This window comes from Engraulis encrasicolus, chromosome 14 (assembly GCF_034702125.1).
Source record: "Engraulis encrasicolus isolate BLACKSEA-1 chromosome 14, IST_EnEncr_1.0, whole genome shotgun sequence".
Classification (NCBI taxonomy): Eukaryota; Metazoa; Chordata; class Actinopteri; order Clupeiformes; family Engraulidae; genus Engraulis; species Engraulis encrasicolus.
The window spans coordinates 15,086,200-15,106,890 of NC_085870.1; the positions used below are offsets into that span (position 1 = coordinate 15,086,200).

Consider the following 20,691-nt stretch of genomic DNA (forward strand, 5'->3'; position numbering starts at 1 on the left):
TTGTTGACCCTGACATTTGCCCAGTTAAGGTTAAAGGGAACGGCTGATGTCTCTCCTTTTGATGTGTTTGGCATAGCGTGCTTTATTCAAACCAGTATGCCGTGGCTTTCGAGAAACTAATAACATTTTCATTGCGTAGGCAATATTTACTTATATTATTTTTACTCATATGTATGTAAATGTCGGCCTGCTAATTACAGTGTGAGAGCTAAGAGAGTTACATAGTTGTATACCATCTAATTTATTCAGGGCCAGATTAAGATGGCCTGGGGCCCCTAAGATACAGGTTGCTGTGGGCCCCCACGGAAGCGAATTTCACAACAAATTTACATCATAATTAAGAGCTAGGAATTAAGGACAACATGTCTACCAACTCTACTAAACAATTTTTCAATAGTGCATTTTATCATCATTCTGCATTTTTTCCACTTTTGACCAAACAGGGCCCCCCTGGCAGATTGGGGCCCTAAGGCTGCAGCCATATATAGCCTGTGCATTAATCCAGCCCTGAATGCATTAGATACACTAAAAAGACACAGATCGTAGGCTCACACATCAAATACACTTTACCTAGCCTGGGCAGATTTAAGATCCCAACTCAGGTGGTCGATGTCATGACCCTACCCCGCTACCAGAGGTTTGACCTCTAGAGAACAAACCAACACATTCATTTAATTATGAATATTACATCTTCACCATAGACAGACATCTCCACCTACTATGGCCTACGACGTTATGTCTTTACCCTGAAGGAGAGATGTGGTCTAAGTAATGGCTAAATTTGGTCGTCCAAACCATGTTAATTGTCAGTGGAACAGCGATCTCTAGTGGTGTACACAAGACATTGTTGTCTCACAAATCAAGTGATGCCTTTTAACACACAGCAAACACGCAAGAAACAGGTTTCTTTGATAAATATGAACTTTATTTGCTGAAAATATGGAATACTGGACATGAAGACTGATCAAGAGTATTATATTGGCCACCATTCAACTCTCCGTGTGTGTATTTATAGTCATAAATTACTTCTGGTCATTTAACAAAAATATAATAATTACATCAGGTATACAATCTCAGCCTAAGCAGCTGAAAGAAACACAAGAGATAATAATGGGGGTTACTAGTAGACACACAAAGCACGGGTCCTCTATTTGGAGCGGAAGACCGATATATCTTGTGTCATATGTGTATTATTGTATTCACCGTGTCGTGCTCTGAACAGACTCCTGCACATACGCAAACAGACATATTCCCACAGATTTCCAACAGGCTCTACAAACAAGGGAATGCAAAACACTACTTTAGCCTGATGGCTTGCTTTTTTATTAGGCACCAACACACCAAGTAACACATTCTTCCATGTGTTTTCTCTCTCTCTCACGCACACACACATCTCACCAATCTCTCCCCCTCCATCTCTCTGACACACTCATACACACTCACACACTCGCAAAAGGGCCATCCTTGTGCGTTAAAAAGGGGTCGATATCCTATCAAATGTGGGGGTTGACTTGTACTGGAGTGTTTCTCCGAGAGCCCTGAGGTGGGGGGCTCGTTGCTTTGGGGATCTCTGGGGGTGATGATGGCTGTACACTGTGTCAGGTGACGGAGGGGTCTAGGGCAGGGGAGGGGGGCGGTTGGGTCAAGGGGGGTTGATGGGATTAATGCCAGGGGATACGTAGGTGAGTGGGGAAGGGGGCAGGTGGGGGCCGAGGTGGGGGCCGAGGTGGGGCTTGGATGGGGAGTATTAAGGAGAGGGGTGCAGGAGGTGGGTGGAAGTGTGGTATTAAGGGGTGCGGGTATGGGCCAAGGTGGGGGTTTGAGGAGCAGTATTAAGGGGTGCAGGTATGGGCCAAGGTGGGGGTTGGAAGGGCGAATTAAGGGGTGCAGGTGGGGGCCATGGTAGGTGTTTGAAGTAGCGGTAGAGAGGGGTGGAGGTGGGGGGTGGGGTATTAAGGGGTGCAGGTGGGGGCCAAGGTGGGGGTTGGAAGGGCGGTATTAAGGGGTGCAGGTGGGGGTTGGAAGGGCGGTATTAAGGGGTGCAGGTGGGGGTTGGAAGGGCGGTATTAAGGGGTGCAGGTGGGGGGTGGTCCTCCTCATGCTGTGGCGCTCTTCTTCTCCTTGTAGGTAGCCATCATCTTCTTGATCTCAGCGATGGCCTTGCCGGGGTTCAGGCCCTGTGGCGGGTAGGAAAGCCCAGTTAGCATCATGTATCACACTGTGTGTGTGTGTGTGTGTGTGTGTGTGTGTGTGTGTGTGTGTGTGTGTGTGTGTGTGTGTGTGTGTGTGTGTGTGTGTGTGTGTATTTGGAAAGTGCTTTGACATAACGTCATTGTTGTGAAACTGCGCTATATAAATACAGAATTGAATGCATCCTTATGTTGCAGTGAGGTGAGGTGGTGAGGGCATATGTGGCAATAGAGGATGATTGAAGCTTTCAAGTTTGAAGCTTTCTGCACACTTTTGTTTAGGGGAATAACCAGTTTTAGAAAAGCATTTTAAGTGCGTGGCCTCATCACAGCCTCAGTCAGCCTTTGTCTTGCAACTCTGCTTGGGATGTGCACAATTTTCACAGTCAACTGTAGAGGATGGTTAACGTAAAATTGAGCAGAACATAACGCAACATGGAGTGTTTCCTACAGTTTTGCCAGTGTGTAGAACAGACACACCCATATTAATATAATATTGTGTTTCCAAAGCAAGTGGGAGCATTTAAATGCTTAACGTTTCCAAAAACTCCACCTCCATTAAGCCGATGGAAATCCTTCACAGCAATGCACAGCACGACTGGTGGAAAATGAAAATGCAGGAAAACGTTCCTCCCATGCGTAATGACCACCAGCTTCTCATCTTGTCAACTAATGACACCAATAAGAAGGGAAAAGTGCATCACTTTCTCCAACTTACTTGAAATGAGTGCCAGTGTGGTGCTGTAATTACCATTAAGTATACGTAATTACACATCTTTAGAAAGAGATCACTGGCAATGATAAAGTTACGACAATTTGAAGAGGAGCATGTTTTTCCATCGTGTGCAGAAAGCGTAGACCAGAGGGACACAGTAGTCTGTGACGATAGCCAAACGCAAGAAGATAAATGATGCACAAGTTAATGTGGAGCATGCTGTGTGTAAGCACAGAGATCCAAAATGAAGAGGCCCTGTTACCATTACTCTACTTGTGAGCTTTAGACAAGAGATTTATTACTTAGCTGATCTGGTGGGCAGTGAGTACTAGGCCATTCAGTGATGATGATTGTACTCACATCACGCATCACGTAAAAAATAAAATGGTGGAAATAACTGTCAAATGAAACGGTCAATGATGCTCTATTCTTATATTATTTTATCAAACCTGAATTGTTTGAGGTTTTAAAATGTAAACTTTTTGATTGAAATAAATGTAGAATTTTCCAGTTTCAGAATATTCCATTCCAGTATGTTCTATTCTATTTTATTCTATTCTGTTCTGTGTGGCCTTTTCTGATGAGTACTTTGGGGCAGGTTGATCTAAGTGTTAAGACTTTTTTTAAAGATATTTTATTCTGAAGTGAGTACTCTGGAGCAGGTCTTGGTCCAGTTCATGTTGGTATTAAGACAATAAATATCCATAAAGATATTCTATTTTTTAATGGGCCTTTTCTGATATGGTTGATTGGTACCATTGGATACCAGTTTGTTATGGTGTTCAAGACATTCAAGATATTTTAGTTCTCTTGTCTTGTGCGAGTACCTTGGGGCAAGTCTTGGTGCAGTTTATTGTGTGTGTGTGTGTGTGTGTGTGTGTGTGTGTGTGTGTGTGTGTGTGTGTGTGTGTGTGTGTGTGTGTGTGTGTGTGTGTGTGTGTGTGTGTGTGTGTGTGTGTGTGTGTACCTTGGGGCAGGTTTTGGTGCAGTTCATGATGGTGTGACAGCGGTAGAGAGAGAAGGGGTCTTGCAGTTTGGAGAGGCGTTCCTCCGTGAACTCGTCTCGAGAGTCAATCATCCAGCGGTACGCCTGAGCAACACAAAGAAAGGTCAAAGGTCAAAGGTTAAACCAGACCCATGCCTGACCTTTGGAACGTTCATGTCTGAGTCACACACCTACTGACTCAGCAAAATGTCGGCATGGCTGTCACACGCACTGTAGACTTAATACCTGTGGCTGTGTGCACTACTGTGACTATAGATAAAAGAGCAGAAGAGATTCTAAGTGTGCCGAACCATTTTCTTGTAATGTTCATGAATGACACACACACACTCGCATACGCATACGCACACACACGCATACGCGCACACACACACACACACACACGGACAGAGCAGAAATATCTGAAGTAGACAGGGTACCTGCATGAGCACGGCAGGTCCAAGGTACTTGTCTCCGTTCCACCAGTAGCTGGGACAACTGGTACTGCAGCAGGCACACAGGATGCACTCATACAGACCGTCCTGTAGGGGGAGACAAAGAGTAAGTCATACACCAAACAAGGAAATGCAAAATACTATTATGCCAATCACTAACACACACGTTAACACATTTTCAATGCGTTTTCTCATTCTGGCCTTTCCAAACTGTAGGGGCTCGGAACATATGGAGAGGGAGAGGCCATTAGGTGAGGTTACGAGGACATAGGTCACACATGACACATTTTGCTGTCAGACTAGGGGTAGCTGGAACTAACTCTAGAGCTACTGGATTCTGCCTCACATGTACAGTATATACATGCTCTATGAAAAACAGGCATGGGGCCCTGCCGTGGCCTAACGGTAGGGCACTGGGTTACGATACAGACGACCCGGGTTGTATTCAGTCACGGGTCATTTGCCCATCCTTCCCTGTCTCTCTATCCTCATTCATTTCCTGCCTCTCCTCCACTGTCCTGTCAAAAATAAAGGCAGAAAAGCCCTAAAAAACAGGCATGAAGTTGGTACCATAGTGGTGCAAGCACACGTAACTACAGATACACAACCGCCCTTCAAGAGCAGCAGAAGAGTTCTAGCGTGATATCTACCAGTTTCTGTCGGTCCTCCACTGTCTGCAGGTACTGTTCCTTCCCCTCCCGACTCTCATCCTTCTTCTTCAGGAAGGGCTCAATAGACTTGTACTGTGCATAGAAATTACTCATGTCCTAGAGGAGAGACAGACAGGAGAGAGAGACAAGACAGAGACTCAATAGACTTGCACTGTGCATAGAAATTACTCATGTCCTATGGAGAGAGAATAGGGCTCAGAGGAGGAAGAAGAGAAAGAGTGTGAGAGGAAAAGAGTGTTTCTTAGGAAGTAAAGAGAGAATGTGTGAGTGTGAGAGAAAATAAGGATAAAGAAAAGGGAAATGCAGGCAGATAGAAAGACGGCGAAAGTTGGTTGATACTCACGGGCACGAGGTCCTTGACGACGTACATGTGTGGCAGGGGGTAGATCTTGCTGACCTTGCTGGTGTTGGTGTCGATCTTGTTGAGGCAGGCCAGCGTGTTGCCCCCGTTGATGTTCATCGCACACGAGCCGCAGATACCTGCAAATAGGGAGGGACAGAGGAGGACAGGACAGTCAGAGATCTAGAGGACACAGGGGAATACAAGCACGGCCTTAGCCGTGGTGCAACCGGCTATAGCATCGCATTGTTAAGCCAGGGGAACCGGGCTCGATTCTGGCAAGTAAGCTGCTAACTTAGTTAGCTGCAAATTACACTGTCGAGAAACGCACCACTGTCTATGAAGTGGACGAACAAGGAGGAGAGAAGAAGCACAGAAGAGTTACTTGAAGCAAGACTAAGCAAATGTGAATATTTATCAATTGTTTCTCACGACGAAGAGCACCTTTGACTACCCTTAGTATAATCCACACCATTAAGGCTACATGTACTGTATGTGTAATGTAAACTTGAAAAGGTTGAGACTTTCACTTTCATCACAGATGCCTGAAAATCATCAGTCTTGAGTTTGAAGCTGTTGTGCAATACTGGTGAGTAAGCAAACTGCCCATTGTGTAGCAACACCCAGGAAACCAGGAAGCAGGACTTTTACAGCCTAAACATGGCCTCAAAGCAGACTGTTGGCTGTTGGTGTGGACAAATCAGACAGCACCTGACCTGTGGCGTTGAAGTGTAGGCTGGCCAACCATTTGAAAGAGATGATACCATCCACTTTCAGATTTCTCTTGAAATGCGCTCTAGTGTAATGTCATAAAGGCAGCCAGACCAATAGCGATATTAGCCTTGCGGTCATTCACCAGACCTGTGTAGATCGCCAGATCTCAAAGTGATTGTCGTTTCAATAACAATAGCGCTTCACATCACAACTGTACTGTAGACTCCATTGCATATCGATTCTTGATGAACAGAAAATGGTTTCGAAGGTATTTGTTGGTGGTAAGGATGATGGACAAATGATAGATAAGAACCATGTTTTAAGCCTTCTGGAAAAAAAAGCCCTCTGATTCTGATGTGCACTCTGCCAGACTTAGCGAGTGGAGCTCACAACGCTGTGTGGAAGTACAGCAGGTTAGCTCTCGCAAGAATCTGGCAGGCTAAGCAAATGACCCCCCTCCTCTCTCCTCTACAGCTAAACTCAGATCTGCCATGCCATCTGGCCATGCCTGGAGGACAGCTTGCTAACGCTGGGACTCTCTCCTCTAAAACTTAACGCTGCTCCACCATAACATCTGGCCATGTCTGGAGGCCAGCTAACTAACTCTGGGTCTGGCTTGTTTATATGGTCATGATGACTCATTACATTTAACATTTACTCACTCCCACATCTCCTCTATGGAAAAGCCTGTGTCTTAGGACTGTGCAGCGACTACAATCTTACTTCTTTGTTTGACAATAGTCAGCCTTTCTCAAAGTTTGGGTTAAGATGAAGAAATGTAGGTGCCAATGTTGTCAAACACAGAAGAAATATTATGGTCATTATTCCAAAGTCCTATCTTAACCAAGTTATCCTAAACCATTTGGGCTCTTATCGGGTGACTAAGTGCCCAACTGTCTTTGAAGGGCAGAATGTTAGTGTTTGCTCGCAATTGATATACAGTGAGTCCAAGAAGTATTTGATCCCTTGCTGATTTTGATGGTTTACCTACTAAAAAAAGACATGATCAGTCAATAAATGTTATGATAATATGTATTCCAATATGGAGAGACAGAATATCAAAAAGAAATTCCAGAAATTTACTTTACGAGAATATATATTTATTTATTTCCATTTCATCGAGCAAAATAAGTATTTGATCCCCTGCCAACTGATAACAGTTCCGGGCCCACAGACCAGATGGGCACTTCCGATCAACTTGTCATCTGAATTTAAGACACCTGTACATATTAACATGCATAAAAGACAAATTGAATCAGCAGTATCAGTTCCAGGGCTTGACACTGGCACCTGCCAACCGGCCAAATGCTGGTAAAACTTGGCTGTGGCTAGTAATACTTTCAGTGTCACTAGCCAATTTGGCTGGCAGCTTATTCCTTGGTATGGTATAGAATCATAGTAGCCTATATTCTGTTGTTTACCCCTTGTGTATCAATTGTTCAAGAAAAAGCTCAGTAACTCTAAAGTTTCTATACTTCCTTGTAGAAAGCTTTACACTTATCTTGCTTTAGCACCTCATCTTCTGAGGTAAGACGTGCACTATCATGATAAAGGAAACAAAAACAATTTAAAATGTGTGGCTGGAATACCTGAATGGCTAGTGACTCGGGGAAGCTACTAGCCACAATGGCCGGCGGATTGAAAAGTTAATGTCAAGCCCTGATCAGTTCATAGTATGAGTGAATCAGTCACACTCCAACCTCACCAGCATGGGAAAGACCAACGAGCGGTCAAATGATATCAGGGACAAGATTTTAGACCTGAACAAAGATTAAATGGGCTGCAAAGCCACAAGAAAGAGACTGGGTATTAATGACCCAACTGTTGATGCATTTCTTCCAAAATGTGAGGAATACAAAATGACTATCCATCAGGCTGCCTGGGGTTCTATACAGGATTTGATCTTTTGTAGGGATTTGATAATCATGAGAACAGAAAGAAAGCACCCTAGACCTGAACGGGATGAACGACAATGATATCAAAGCTACTGGGACCGAAATCACTGAGAAAACTACTGGTAGCACTTAATGCCACAGAGGTTTAAAATCCTGTAGTGCACACATGGTACCTCTACTTCAGAAGGAACCTGTGCAGTCCCACCTGAGGTTTGCCAACGGACATCAGACTGCTTTAGGATATGATAAGGAGGTGCTGTAGTCAGATGAAACCAAAATCAAGCTGTTTGGCATTAACACAATCCAATGTGTTTTGAGAAAGAGAATTGCTGTCTATGATCCCAAAAACACCCTTCACCATCATGCATGAAAGTGGTATCATTATGGTTTGACGGTGTTTGTCTGGCCAAGGCACAGGACAACTTCACATCGTCAACAAATGGATGGAGGGAGACATGTAATGTGCAATCCTGAGTGCAAACGTCCTTCCCTCCACCACTACACTGAAGGTGGGCCATTTTTGGATCTCCCAACATGACAATAATACACAAAATACAGTGAAAGCAAAGAAGGAGTGGCTCAATAAGAAGCATATTAAAGTCGTGAAGTGGCCTAGACAGTCTCCAAATATTAACCCTATAGTAATTCTATGGAGGGAACTGAACCTCACATTTACCAAGCTACAGCCACAAACTATTAGTGTTTTAGAGATAATCTGCCAAGAAAAATGGGCAAAAATCTTTTCTACTATATGCACAAACATTGTCATCAACTAAAAGAAGTATCTGACCTCAGTGCTAGACAACTAGGGCTTTGCCACAAAGCACTTTATCTTCTTTAGCCAGAGGGGTCAAATACTTATTTGCCTAATTTAAATACAAATAAATTAAAATATATTATTTTAAGTTATTTTCTGGAATTTCTTTTTGATATTCTGTCTCTCCATGTTTGAATACATATTATCATAAATGTATAGAGTGATCATGTCTTTATTAGTGCGCAAACCAGCAAAATCAGCAAGGGATCAAATACATATTGGACTCGCTGTACATACATATAAAGTATTGCAGACACATAGATATTATACAACACTTTAATAAAAATTTAAACCAGATAAAAAAGGTAGGTCTCCTCACCCTCTCTGCAGGAGCGTCTGAATGTGAGTGTTGGGTCCATCTCGTTCTTGATTTTGATCAGCGCATCCAGCACCATGGGCCCACACCTGGAGCACACACACACACACACACACACAGACACACGCGCACGCACGCACACGCACACACACACACGCTCTAATTACTGTGTCTTTCACATTACTATAGCAGCAAAACAAAAGGAAACAAACAGATAGCAAAAGCCACCATATGGGGCTGTCCCTCACATCCTATAACAGGCTATACTTGTACAATGGGCACACCAACAGCAGCAACACAGATCACCCCCAATCTTTAATGGCCAGTTTAATATTTTCCAACGGGCCTCATCAGTACAATAAGACAAATACAGACAAGTCATATCATTCTCTCCTCTTTAAAAGGTCACATCTGCACAGAAAAGCCACAACCTGTGACAGTGTTTCAGGCATTACACAATGGGCCCTGTACAGCAAGACAAGTGATCAACACTGATAAGCCACAGTCTTTCACCATATCTAGCATATTATTATGTAATATTTCCCCGATGTGTCTTTCCACCTTGATAACAGCACAGGAACCTTTAATATGAGGTTTAAAGTGCACCGTGTTGATGGGTTGCATTACAGAATTTTCATTAGATAACGTTGCAGTACAACTGCTTCAGTGTGCTCTTGGATCAATCGACACTTAAGAAGTAGCACACGCTTGGGTGATGCTGGTGCAACCACAGCTGATGCTACTATTGTATGGATTGTGTGCTTTCTTTGATTGGTTCAGTGGATTATCTCAGGAGTATATCCATTGCAGTACATGAATTACCAATTACTAATTTATTTATGGGAATTAGCTGTGGTTGTATGGTACCACCTGACCTCTGAGCCCAAAAAAACATCAGTGACCCTCTTACCAATTATCACAATGTGTTCTAGTCACCATTTGTTAGAGAAAATTATTTTTTAGAGTGCAATATCACCGTGTAGAATGACCTTAGTTCTCTTCACAAAATGACAAAACAAACAGCTGTTTCAGATAGGACCAGCGGCTGCAGCTCCATGTTTACACTGTACTAACTCGGTCAGGACAGCTAACATACTGCATATGATAACCCAAACAGGAAGTGATATTTAATGCAGCTGGTACTGGCGCTCAGCAATAGCAACAGTGACAGCTGAGAGGCGCCGCGTCTAGCTAGCTAACCTCGCCTGACCTCCTCCATGTGACTACTGGCTAGGATTACACATGTGCGATACAACAACACACACTAGTGTTGTAGTGATGGCAGCGCTGGGCCAGGCTTTACATCTCTCTGGTGTGTGTGTGTGTGTGTGTGTGTGTGTGTGTGTGTGTGTATGAGGGAGAGAGAGAGAGAGAGCAAGTGAGAGAGAGATACATGTGTGTGTGGGTCAGATGGCTGGTTTAGTATTGGCATGGAGCAAGTGCAGGCACAAGCCTCCTTAAAGCTCTCAGGAGAAAAAAAAAGAAAGAAAGAAAGAAAGAAAGAGGGAAAGAAAGAAAGAGAGTGAGAGAGTGAGAGAAAGAAAGAAAGAAAGAAAGAAAGAGGGAAAGAAAGAAAGAAAAAGAAAAATAGAGAGAGAGAGAGAGAGAGAGAGAGAGAGAGTGCACGCATCAGGTGGCTTGATTAGCACTGGCACGGAGCAAGAATTGGAGCTGGAGCACAAGCCTTCCTAAATCTCCCTCTGATCACCAGGGGAACATCCTCTTACCCCTCCACACTTTAAGCTGTCCTCTACCACAATCTTCTAGGTCTGTGTGCGTGGCTTGACTCCGGGCGTATTGGGGATGTGTGTGTGTGTGTGTGTGTGTGTGTATGCGAGTTATACTTGAGTTGTACTCATTGGTTGAGGTCTATCTCTTAGGTTTGCATACATGACTAGTCTGTGTGTGAGCGTGTGTGTATGTGTGTGTGTGTGTGTGTGTGTGTGTATATGCATGAGTGTTTGTATGTGTGTGTGTGTGTGTGTGTGTGTGTATATACGCGTGAGTGCCCACGTGCGTGTGTGCATCTGTACTCACTGGTTGAGGTCTATCTCGTAGGTCTGCATGCGTGGCTTGTCTCCGACCGTGTCGGGGTCCCAGCGGTAGATCTGAAACTTCTTGATGCGTGGCTGGGGTTTGGGGACCGCCGCTGTCTGGGCATGGCGCACAGCCTGGACCAATAGGAGAAGAGAAGACACAGCAGTTAGAATGATAGTAAAACAGAGTTATAATGGCCTCGCTTACATGACATACAATATTTAATTTATTTCAATTCAATTCTGATTAAAAGCTTAATTCTGATATTAATTCTGTTGAAAATGGGAAAATGTAGTCCATCAATATTTAATCATCAGAACAAATAAATCCCCAATTTTGCAAGTTGAACACAGTACAGTACCGCTGTAGAATAGAAAACTATTAAACCAGAAACCATAAAATGTATCTTATCTAGTAACGAGAAATGTCTATAACAGGGAAGGATATGCCAATGTGTGCTGAAAAGTACCAGTATTTAGAGTGAAGAATAAACATGCTCTCTTATGACACATTTCCAAGAAAACGCCATCTACCGACGCAAACATTGTCATTGCACTGTCAAACGTTACATCACCTCCCTTTCAAGTTACTTAACCTGCTGCATGGAGAAACAAACAGTAGTAAAGAAGTCCCAATGGTATGCATTATTGCTTATACTTCAGGATCCGACTATTTGTCTTCTTTCAGGCACCAATAGCTAGTATTATCATTTTATAAAAACATCCCAAAAACTACCGTTAGCCTGTGTGGCAGTATAACTACTTTCCAGAAGTCATCAGTTGTTTGATCACAGCTGGGGAATAAACAGGTTAATGTCCTTGCTTGATTGACGTATGAATGCATGATTTGCATTGCGGTTATGAAATTTTACAATTCTTCACTACCTTTCTATTTTATTCTGCCTATTCGTACGGCCACAGCACAGCGATAAGCCAAAGTAAACCAGTGCAGAGGATGTTAGAGTGGATGCGTCACTTCACACACTTCAATTTCGCCCTAAATACAAAGTTATGATGAAGGATGATGGCAACTTTTCACTCATTTTGTATGTAAATAGATGGTATCGTCAATACAGCAGCTGTCAAACAGCACACCAGTACCAGTGACTTTTACAGTAAGGGCAATTACTTGAGCAACATTTACTTTTGCAGCATAGTTTCCTTTCCATTCTAACATCCCACGACCAACCAGCAGAAGTTTAACGTTAAATCTAAATCTAAATCCAAAATAGAAAAGGTAATAAACAACCTGAGCCTGAATGTTAACCCCACTGGATGTCAGCTTGTTAGCTAACATGCTACCGGTTAACCAGAGTTCCTCACGTAAGAGACTAGCTAGCCTAACGACCGAGCAGGCACAGTCATCAGCTAATCTCACTTCAACTACTCTGATCACATTATGAACACCCCGTAACACTTCACACTCTTGTCATTTTTCAAATGTTAGTCTTACCACGATCCCAGCAACAGGGCGAAGTGCCGTGACACCGCAACGACTCAAGGAGAAACAGACGACAGACATCTTGGGCTATGTGGAGAGCTGACCTTACCGTGGACTGCCAGAATTTGCTGTCGTCCCACAATGCAGCTCTGCAGCCCAACCCCCGACAGCGCCCCTTCACGTTACGCGAAGAAGGCACGATTTGGAGATTATATCTGAACAGTTGAGAGCAATGATACGATTGTTCTGTAACCAATCTTAGCTAGTAATAAGAACAACTGAACACATAAAATGTGTCTTATTGTTTACAAGCCGCAACACAGCGTAAAAGCTAACCAAAAGCTCCACGAGAAGTGTACATACTTGCAGTTACAACTTAATCCACAGGAGGCAGTAGAACCCGACAGTGGTATCGCGCAGGTCTAGAAGAAGAGAAGAAGGAATGTTTTCACACGAATGGAAATTCAATGTTGTGTGAGCTGTCAGATTAAAACGCCCTGTCATCATGGACAAAAAGAAGCAGTTTAATGTGACAGCTTCCTCGGTAAGTCTGTGAAGTTAACACAACATGGTATCCTGCTTCGTATTTCGCTTCCAAATAAGGAATTTATTGTTGCCTCAGGTTAGCAGTCTTAGCTAGTTGGCTAGAGCTAGGTTGGGGGTTTGTGATTTGAATAAAACACTTTCCATCAACATGGTAACAATAATAGAATAGCCTGATCGCTTTCAGATTTTAACCATTTAGTATTATTTAGCCGCATGGATAAAGTGATAGACTCGTAGCTGCAATTCATTTGGAAATGTAACAGGTATTTTGGTGGCAAGTTTAATCATGGATGATCACGAGTGTAGCCTGCATTCTATAGTTTGGGCTAACTTGGGGTCATGTTCTTCAGCTGGTGGACCTGAAGGCAGAGCTGCATAGGAAACAACAGTCGTTTCGACAGGAGAAGCTTACCCAGCCTGGAGGTTCTTCCACTACCAAAGGGGCTGCTGCCAGAGACAAATCTAAGGTAAGGCATAACTAATATACATATGTAGCCTCTAACTTTAGCACTATTGAACTTTTAAGTACACACACTTACACATAGACAACTCTGATACTACCCCATGTTTCACTTTTAGTAATTCTATGCATGTGACAAATAAAGCTCCTTGTGTCCACGTGCGCATAGAAGCCCAACATCTGGGCTAAGCAGAATGAAGGCGTCTCTGCACGTGCTCAGAGGGATGTGGAACTGAGTGCAGAGGAAGAGAACAATCTGGAAAAATCAAAGTGAGCTGGAAACGTTTGCACCAACTTTTACTTTTTTTTACTTTGCCAGTAACTGCTCGTTGTTATTGTCTACTTCCATATTTTTGTATGCAAGGAATCATTATGCATGCCAAGGTTAAATACTGTAGGGGTGATTAGGGACAGTTGCAAGTTGGAGTGATTATACTCATTATGTACTGTACCCAGGGCATCCAACTAAGCATGTACGGTGTGAGTATGATCACTCTAGCTTGTGTCTGATGGGAGAAAAAGCAGATGTTGCAACTGTCCCCTTTTGCAACTATCCTTGGTCTCGCCTACAGATAGATTACTATTGTAAATGCTTAGATGTCGGTGGAGGGTTTTTTTCAGCATAGTTTCAATTCATAGCTGATGCCAAGATGTGTCCTTCATCCTGACAGAAAGAGACTGGAGGAGAAGGCCCGCCTGTATGAACAGATGACAAAAGGGGATTTCCCAGGTATGTCTGACACACACACACACACACACACACACACACACACACACACACACACACACACACACACACACACACACACACACACACACACACACACACTTAAACATGCCCAACCTACCTCTCAATCACTGAGTGTACACATAGAGATACACATAGATACACATACACAGACACATACATACAGCATTAAGTTTGAAGAGCAAACAGAGGTGAGTTTTGGTATGAGCTGAGCTGGTGTGAGCTGAGCTTGTGTGTGTGTGTGTGTGTGTGTGTGTGTGTGTGTGTGTGTGTGTGTGTGTGTGTGTGTGTGTGTGTGTGTGTGTGTGTGTGTGTGTGTGTGGTGTAGATGAGGAGACTGAGGGTCTCTTCCTGGTGGACTTCACCCAGAAGATCATAGACCAGAGGAGAGATGCCCACACCAGCAGCTCAGGCACATCCAGAGACCGAGATGGAGAGGAGCAGGACATACACGTACCAGTGCCACCCGCACAGAACCCAGACGAAGAATGGTAACGTACAAGCACTCTATTAGTACATGGTAGAACGATGTCAGTCTAATTTTACAGTGGTGAACTTTCATCTATTGCTTTTCGTATACTATTTGTAAAAGATACATTGGTCAATGATGAAGTGGACTTTTATCTACTGACTTTTTAAAATCATTGAAGGCAATTGGGCTCCTTTTTGGAGCTTGAATTGCATCTTGCAATTGACTGTACAATGTACTTGCAGCGTATAACTTAAACTGTTTTGACAAGATGGTCAGAAGGAATAAGAACCCTACAGATAAATTGTAATTTGAATTTGCGTACGTAAAACTGTAGTTGTGTGCTTACAGAGTTTGGGTCAAGTAATTATTGTCTACTCTTTGTCACTATTTCAGGGTGGAATATGTGGATGCATTGGGAAGATCGCGGAAATGTTTACGGAAAGACCTGCCCGACTTCCAGAAAATGGATCAGGATTTTCAGAAAAACAGGTATGCCGTAATAGGAAAGAGCTACAGCTCTTCATGGTAGTGTTTCCAGAGCAGCAGAGAAAGAGACGCTCGCTCTACTGCAGTAACAATCATTCCGTCATTTCTGACTACCACTTGCATAGACAATAAATCTTTTTACTATCTGCTGCCCCCACATCATAAGACCTATGGCATGTTAATTAATTGGAATTATTGCACATTTTAGAATAACAGTCCCTTAAATGCGTTATTGACACTTTATTAGCTCATTTCAATGAACTTATTATAAACAAAACTTTTAAAATGTTTGTGAATGAGTAAGAACCAGCCTACATTTTCACAGCAGAGCGGGAATCTGTTCCTGCTGGAAAAGTTTGATGCTTGTTTACCTGCCGGGCACTTCTATATTCAGTGGCTTAATCATTTTGCTCTTTAGAGGACAAACTTCCAGGACTGCTGTTACTGTGATGTGTCTGTTGTGTTAACAAAGCATTTCTTACTCATTTACGAACAGTGTTTCTAAAGCTTTTTAGCAACTGTGTTACCAATTAAGAGACATTTGTCATGGTTCACTTCACACATCCTTAATTGGTAGCATCTATATAGTTCTTCATGCCAGTGTTGCCCCCACCATAGAATAGGATTCCTCATCAGTGTCACCAGATGAAGCGCATATATTTTATATGTTGTTCATTCATAAACCTGTTCTCACCATCATGTGCTACTGCAAAAGGAGATTTGATGTTAATTTACGAAGAGCTGTTAGTTTTTTGCTCAGGGGTTGATGGTTGTTCTGACACATTCCATTGCACATCTGATGTGTGTGTGTGTGTGTGTGTGTGTGCGTGCGTACTCGTGCGTGTGCGTGCGTTTAGACTGGGGAGCGGTGACAAGAGCCTGCTGTCTGAGGACATGCGCAGGGAGAACCAGAGGGAGCAGTGGGAGAGGGAGGAGGAGGAGGCCATGAAGAGACCAGTGGGGCCCATCCACTATGAGGACATCAGGGAACAGGGTGAGTGGCACTATGCATACACATTTGCCTTATGATTAGATTAGAATATATTCATTGTAAATGTCATTACACATTTAGGACAGTTTAAATGCAGTTCAGCATCTAATCAGAAACAAATAGCATATATTAACAGAATTTGCAGTAATAAGTAGTAATTTGCGGTTTATGTTTAACTGAACATCAGTCACTTCTGTGCATGTTTAGCAGTAGTAAATCATGCTTCAGATGTTGTGTTCAGTAAATGCTCTGCACAGGACAAGTGGCTTTTCTATACCCTGTCTGTTAAGTGCAAGTTGCTTTGCAAAAAAAAAGTAAAATGTTTTTTATGTTTGTGATTGGCAGAGGCGAGAGAGCTTGGTGTGGGCTACTTCGCATTTGCTCAGGATGAACTGGCGAGAAAGAAGCAGAGAGAAACCCTCGACATGCTGAGGGACCAGGTAATGGAAGACAACACATGCGTGTGTCAAATGTCCTACAATGTGGCTGTATGATTTTTTTTTACCAACATTGATAAAGCCAGAACATTGTAGTGCATCTGTAATAAAAGCTGTTGGTTTATGCATAGTACAATTTTTACTGTTGTTTTGTTTTGTATGTTTCCTATTTTTCAGTTTCTACTAAGATCATAAAAATGGTTTTATTTTTAAGCCTGCTTCTACCCTTATGAACTCTCATTCCTTCTCACACATTACCCCCTCCTCCCTTCCCCCCATATCATCTGCTCTCCTGCCAGACAACAGACCAGCGCAGCAAGCGAGAGCGTCTGAAGGAGAAGAGGAAGGCTCTGCTGCAGGCTCGACTGGCCAAAGTGAGGATGAGGAAGATGAAGAAGGGCAAGCTGGATGGAGGAGAGGAGGACACAGGTATGGAAGGGAAGGGTAGAGTAGAGTAACTTTATTAATCCCCAGGGGCTGCGGAAGGGAAGGGATAACACTTGTCATTTCAATTTAGAGATTTGCAAGTTTGATATCAGGGTTTTGTAATTCCTCAAATAATAGCTACTATTACGGTATTTGTCTTGTTTTTGTCCTGTTTTGTCAAGTCTTGTCTAATGTCTGTGAGAATCACTGAAGCCACGCCTAAGGCAATTTTCTGGTTCATGTGTAACAGACGATGAAGTGTTATCTAATCTAATCTAATCTATTAATACAAACAGGTTGGACCTGTTAAAAATGTTAAAACTGTTACAAATTCTTGTTAAAAACAAAAAAAAGCCATATTTGCCTCAGATAAAGGGTCACCAGCTGTGACACAGGCTACTAAAGGAGGCAGGCTTTTTTTTTTTTTTGAAAATGTTTTACGCCAGGTTAATAAAAGGAACAGCTATTATGGGCCAGACTATTGTACAGATGTAAATCTATGGGTTGGCAATGAAGGTTATTGTTGCCTGATGCCTCTACCATCTGATGTTGGCTGTCAGCAGGTGATGCGGTGCAGGATGAAGAGGATGAGGATGAGGAGGGTGTTGAAGAGGGCCCTGAGCCTCTGTCCATGCCCAAGGTGGAGGTGGAGGTGCAGGAGAGGAAGGACACCAAGCCTGGAGTTCCACACGTCAGGGAGTGGGACCGCGGGAAAGGTATACACACACACACACACATACAGTACACACACACACACACACACACACACACACACACACGATCAAGATACCAAGTCTGAAGGTCCCCACATCAGTATGTGGGACCACGGACAAAGTACATACACATTTTCACCTTAGTATTATTATGAGGATCACCCATTTATTGCAATTTGTATTAATCTAAGTACATAACGCTCAACGGTGCACAGATCAAAACAATTCCTAAACATTAACAGCAAGGGAATATATTTCACTTTTAGTTTTATCGGCAACAAAAAAATTTGCCATGACAACACTGTCAGATTATTGGGCCAGACAAAAGGACCTCTTTCTTGATTTTTTATGACTGGGGAGTTTCTGGGGTTCCTCATGGATAGTTGCACACTGCTAGGACCCCTTGCTGGCAAGTCCCCTAATGCAACGTCCTGTGTGTGTGTGTGTGTGTGTGTGTGTGTGTGTGTGTGTGCGTGTGTGTGTGTGTGTGTATGTGTTGTGCAGAGTTTATGTGGAACCAGTGGGTGAGCGACCGGCGCGACGAAAGGGACTCAGAGTTTGCTCCACCTTCTGCATACTTCAGCTCCCAGGGACGCTCTGGGGGCAGCGGTGGCAGCAGCAGGATCTTCAGTGGGGATGACCACAGCAAAGCCAAGCTGTCCTTCAAATGGGGAGGGAGTGGAAGTGGGAGTGGGAGTGGGACACAATCGCACACATCAACATCTCGGCAGCATACGGCGTACAACAAAGCGCAGCCGTCATCAAGCCACTCGTCATCCGGTCCTCCCTCTCAGCCTCAGCGCCAGCCAACACAGCAGAAGCCTGAACAGAGTCTGGATGACATGCTATCTTTCTACAAGAACTCTGCGTAGTTTACCATCCTCAAACTCTTACCCAAAGCAGGGCTCAGTTGTTAGAGGGGTTCCACTGTTGGACTTTGTGTGCGATAGAGACTATTCCTCAATCCAAACCCTCCTTGCTACAAGAATTCTGCCGACTGGCCCCGTATTTGAAACGGTAAACATACTGTGTGTTTTTTCTCTCAGCTGAAAGAAATTCCATAGCTGAATTTTTTTCACTGTCAAATGTTTCTCTTCACAATGGGTCTAGAGAGTAATACTGTACATCTGTGGAATATTAGATTGTGCAAAGAATAAAACATATAAAGACATCAAGATATCAAGCCCAGTGGCTCTCTTAGGAGTAGGATTGCACGCGAGACTATTCCTACTGTACTACTTTCTGCCAAGACACTGTATGCAATTCAGGAAGAAATCCACTATAGCATATGTTTCACTGAAATAGATTCCACACAGTGATGGAATACTAAATTTATATATATATATATATATATATATATATATATATATATATATATATATATATATATATACACATACATACATACATACATACATACATACATATATACACATACATACATACATACATACATACATACATATATACACATACATACACATACACATACACATACATATATATATATATATATATATATATATATATGTATGTATGTATGTATGTATGTATGTATGTATGTATGTATGTATGTATCAATGGCGTATTTGCCATTGAGGAAAGGGAGGACCATCCTCCCTCAAAATATAAGCCATATCTTCCAGTATAAATTACAGAAAACAAAACATATTTATTATATCTTTGTTATATAATTGTTAGTATTTTATAGCTATTTAGCGATAAAAACATATACTTTAGCGCTTATAATTCACATAATAGACCTTGGAGGACCGTCCTCCCTTCCATCCTCATTGACTTCCATTGTAAATGGTGAAAACTCGGGCGTAGCGCGGGCTTTACTTTTTAACATTGAAGTGAATGGAGCATAGGGAGGACTTTCCTCCCTTTAGGCGGGTCTAGAGCCATGGAAGTAATCTGCCTATCAGCGAAGCTGAATTTATCAAAAGCCAATCAGAATTTGACGAGTTGGGTTGACAGACGACAAGCATGGACTCGGTCGTCATGACAACAATATACAAATCTACCGTGTGAGAAGAATGCGGCAGCAGACAGTGGAAAGTTTGGAGTAATTGGCGAATATTTTATGAACCCTTAATAAATTAAATAGAAATGAAAGATCAACTGTTTTCATGTTGTGAATCGTGCAATGTCACTCCCTGGATTTAGATTGAAAACCAAGTGGAAAGGTCAGTGTGTTTATAGTCGCTCGACCCAATGCAAGCGAAGCACGGATGCAAATCGCATTTATTCAAATGGTCGGACCATCATCAACGTTTTTAAAAGGTAGTCTTGTTTCAGCATGTCCTACGTGCACAAATGATAGTCTCAATGCTTGTCATTGCGTTTCTCCGTCGTGCTTTTCTCCGAAAAGAGGATTATTTACAAATGGGAATAAGAATGCTTTTGGCTGAATGCACTGACCCTAGACTGGCGTTCTGTTCTCCCTCCTCAAGACGAGAAACATGACAGCACGAAGCTTTAAACTCTTCATAAAACTCTGGCTAAACTTCAAACATGTAGCCTACATCATGTAATGTAGTTTCATTTGGGTGGAATTTGGAATACTAGGCACGGATTTACAAAGTAATATGTAGGACGTATTTTTTTATTCGGAACCTAGGCCTAATGATACTGTAGTGAAATAGCCAATAATCAGACGCACAGCGTTCCATAGACAAGGCTCGTCAGCTCCTCCTTCCACAGCTGCGCTGCTGTTGCTCTCAACGCAGGTTCAAACGCAAAACGGATAGGCGACTACAACCTCGTAGGCCATGTACCATGTTATGAATCATAAATAAGATTTTAAAAATAAGATAATGGAAGCGGTTTAAAATGTTT

The 20,691-nt window shown here is 42.8% G+C and overlaps 2 protein-coding genes across 4 annotated transcripts; one reads left to right on the plus strand and one right to left on the minus strand.

Annotated features, from left to right (window-relative positions):
* Positions 1-1,300: 1,300 nt before the first annotated feature.
* On the minus strand, positions 1,301-12,720 carry sdhb (succinate dehydrogenase complex, subunit B, iron sulfur (Ip)). The gene is made up of 8 exons (XM_063215039.1): positions 12,584-12,720; positions 11,132-11,265; positions 9,098-9,183; positions 5,356-5,492; positions 4,992-5,108; positions 4,327-4,428; positions 3,872-3,994; positions 1,301-2,177 (listed from the first exon to the last, which is right to left on the minus strand). Exons 1-8 carry the CDS (start codon positions 12,650-12,652, stop codon positions 2,097-2,099), a joined length of 849 nt encoding a protein of 282 aa, XP_063071109.1. The 5' UTR covers positions 12,653-12,720; the 3' UTR covers positions 1,301-2,096.
* Positions 12,721-12,810: 90 nt separating this feature from the next.
* ccdc174 (coiled-coil domain containing 174) lies at positions 12,811-19,193 on the plus strand. Of its 3 annotated transcripts, none has more exons than XM_063215036.1 (11): positions 12,811-13,115; positions 13,468-13,584; positions 13,747-13,847; positions 14,249-14,307; positions 14,654-14,816; positions 15,191-15,286; positions 16,141-16,277; positions 16,620-16,714; positions 17,011-17,140; positions 17,698-17,853; positions 18,355-19,193. In XM_063215036.1, the coding sequence occupies exons 1-11, from the start codon at positions 13,077-13,079 to the stop codon at positions 18,720-18,722; spliced, it is 1,461 nt and encodes a 486-aa protein (XP_063071106.1). In that variant the 5' UTR covers positions 12,811-13,076; the 3' UTR covers positions 18,723-19,193. The 3 variants fall into 3 exon arrangements, with proteins under 3 accessions (XP_063071106.1, XP_063071107.1, XP_063071108.1); XM_063215037.1 differs by having other exon boundaries at positions 17,701-17,853; XM_063215038.1 differs by having other exon boundaries at positions 13,750-13,847.
* The last annotated feature ends 1,498 nt before the right edge of the window (positions 19,194-20,691 follow it).

What these genes read in the sequence shown, in the direction of transcription:
- sdhb (XM_063215039.1), bottom strand. Translation starts at nt 12,652, where the DNA reads ATGTCTGTCGTCTGTTTCTCCTTGAGTCGTTGCGGTGTCACGGCACTT. An exon ending in TCGTCAAGGACCTCGTGCCC is followed by an intron (nt 5,109 to 5,355) that starts GTGAGTATCAAC and finishes TCTCTCCTCTAG; the next exon opens with GACATGAGTAATTTCTATGC. An exon ending in GCACCAAAACCTGCCCCAAG is followed by an intron (nt 2,178 to 3,871) that starts GTACACACACAC and finishes TACCCGCCACAG; the next exon opens with GGCCTGAACCCCGGCAAGGC.
- ccdc174 (XM_063215036.1), top strand. Translation starts at nt 13,077, where the DNA reads ATGGACAAAAAGAAGCAGTTTAATGTGACAGCTTCCTCG. An exon ending in AACAATCTGGAAAAATCAAA is followed by an intron (nt 13,848 to 14,248) that starts GTGAGCTGGAAA and finishes TCATCCTGACAG; the next exon opens with AAAGAGACTGGAGGAGAAGG. An exon ending in TGAGGACATCAGGGAACAGG is followed by an intron (nt 16,278 to 16,619) that starts GTGAGTGGCACT and finishes TGTGATTGGCAG; the next exon opens with AGGCGAGAGAGCTTGGTGTG.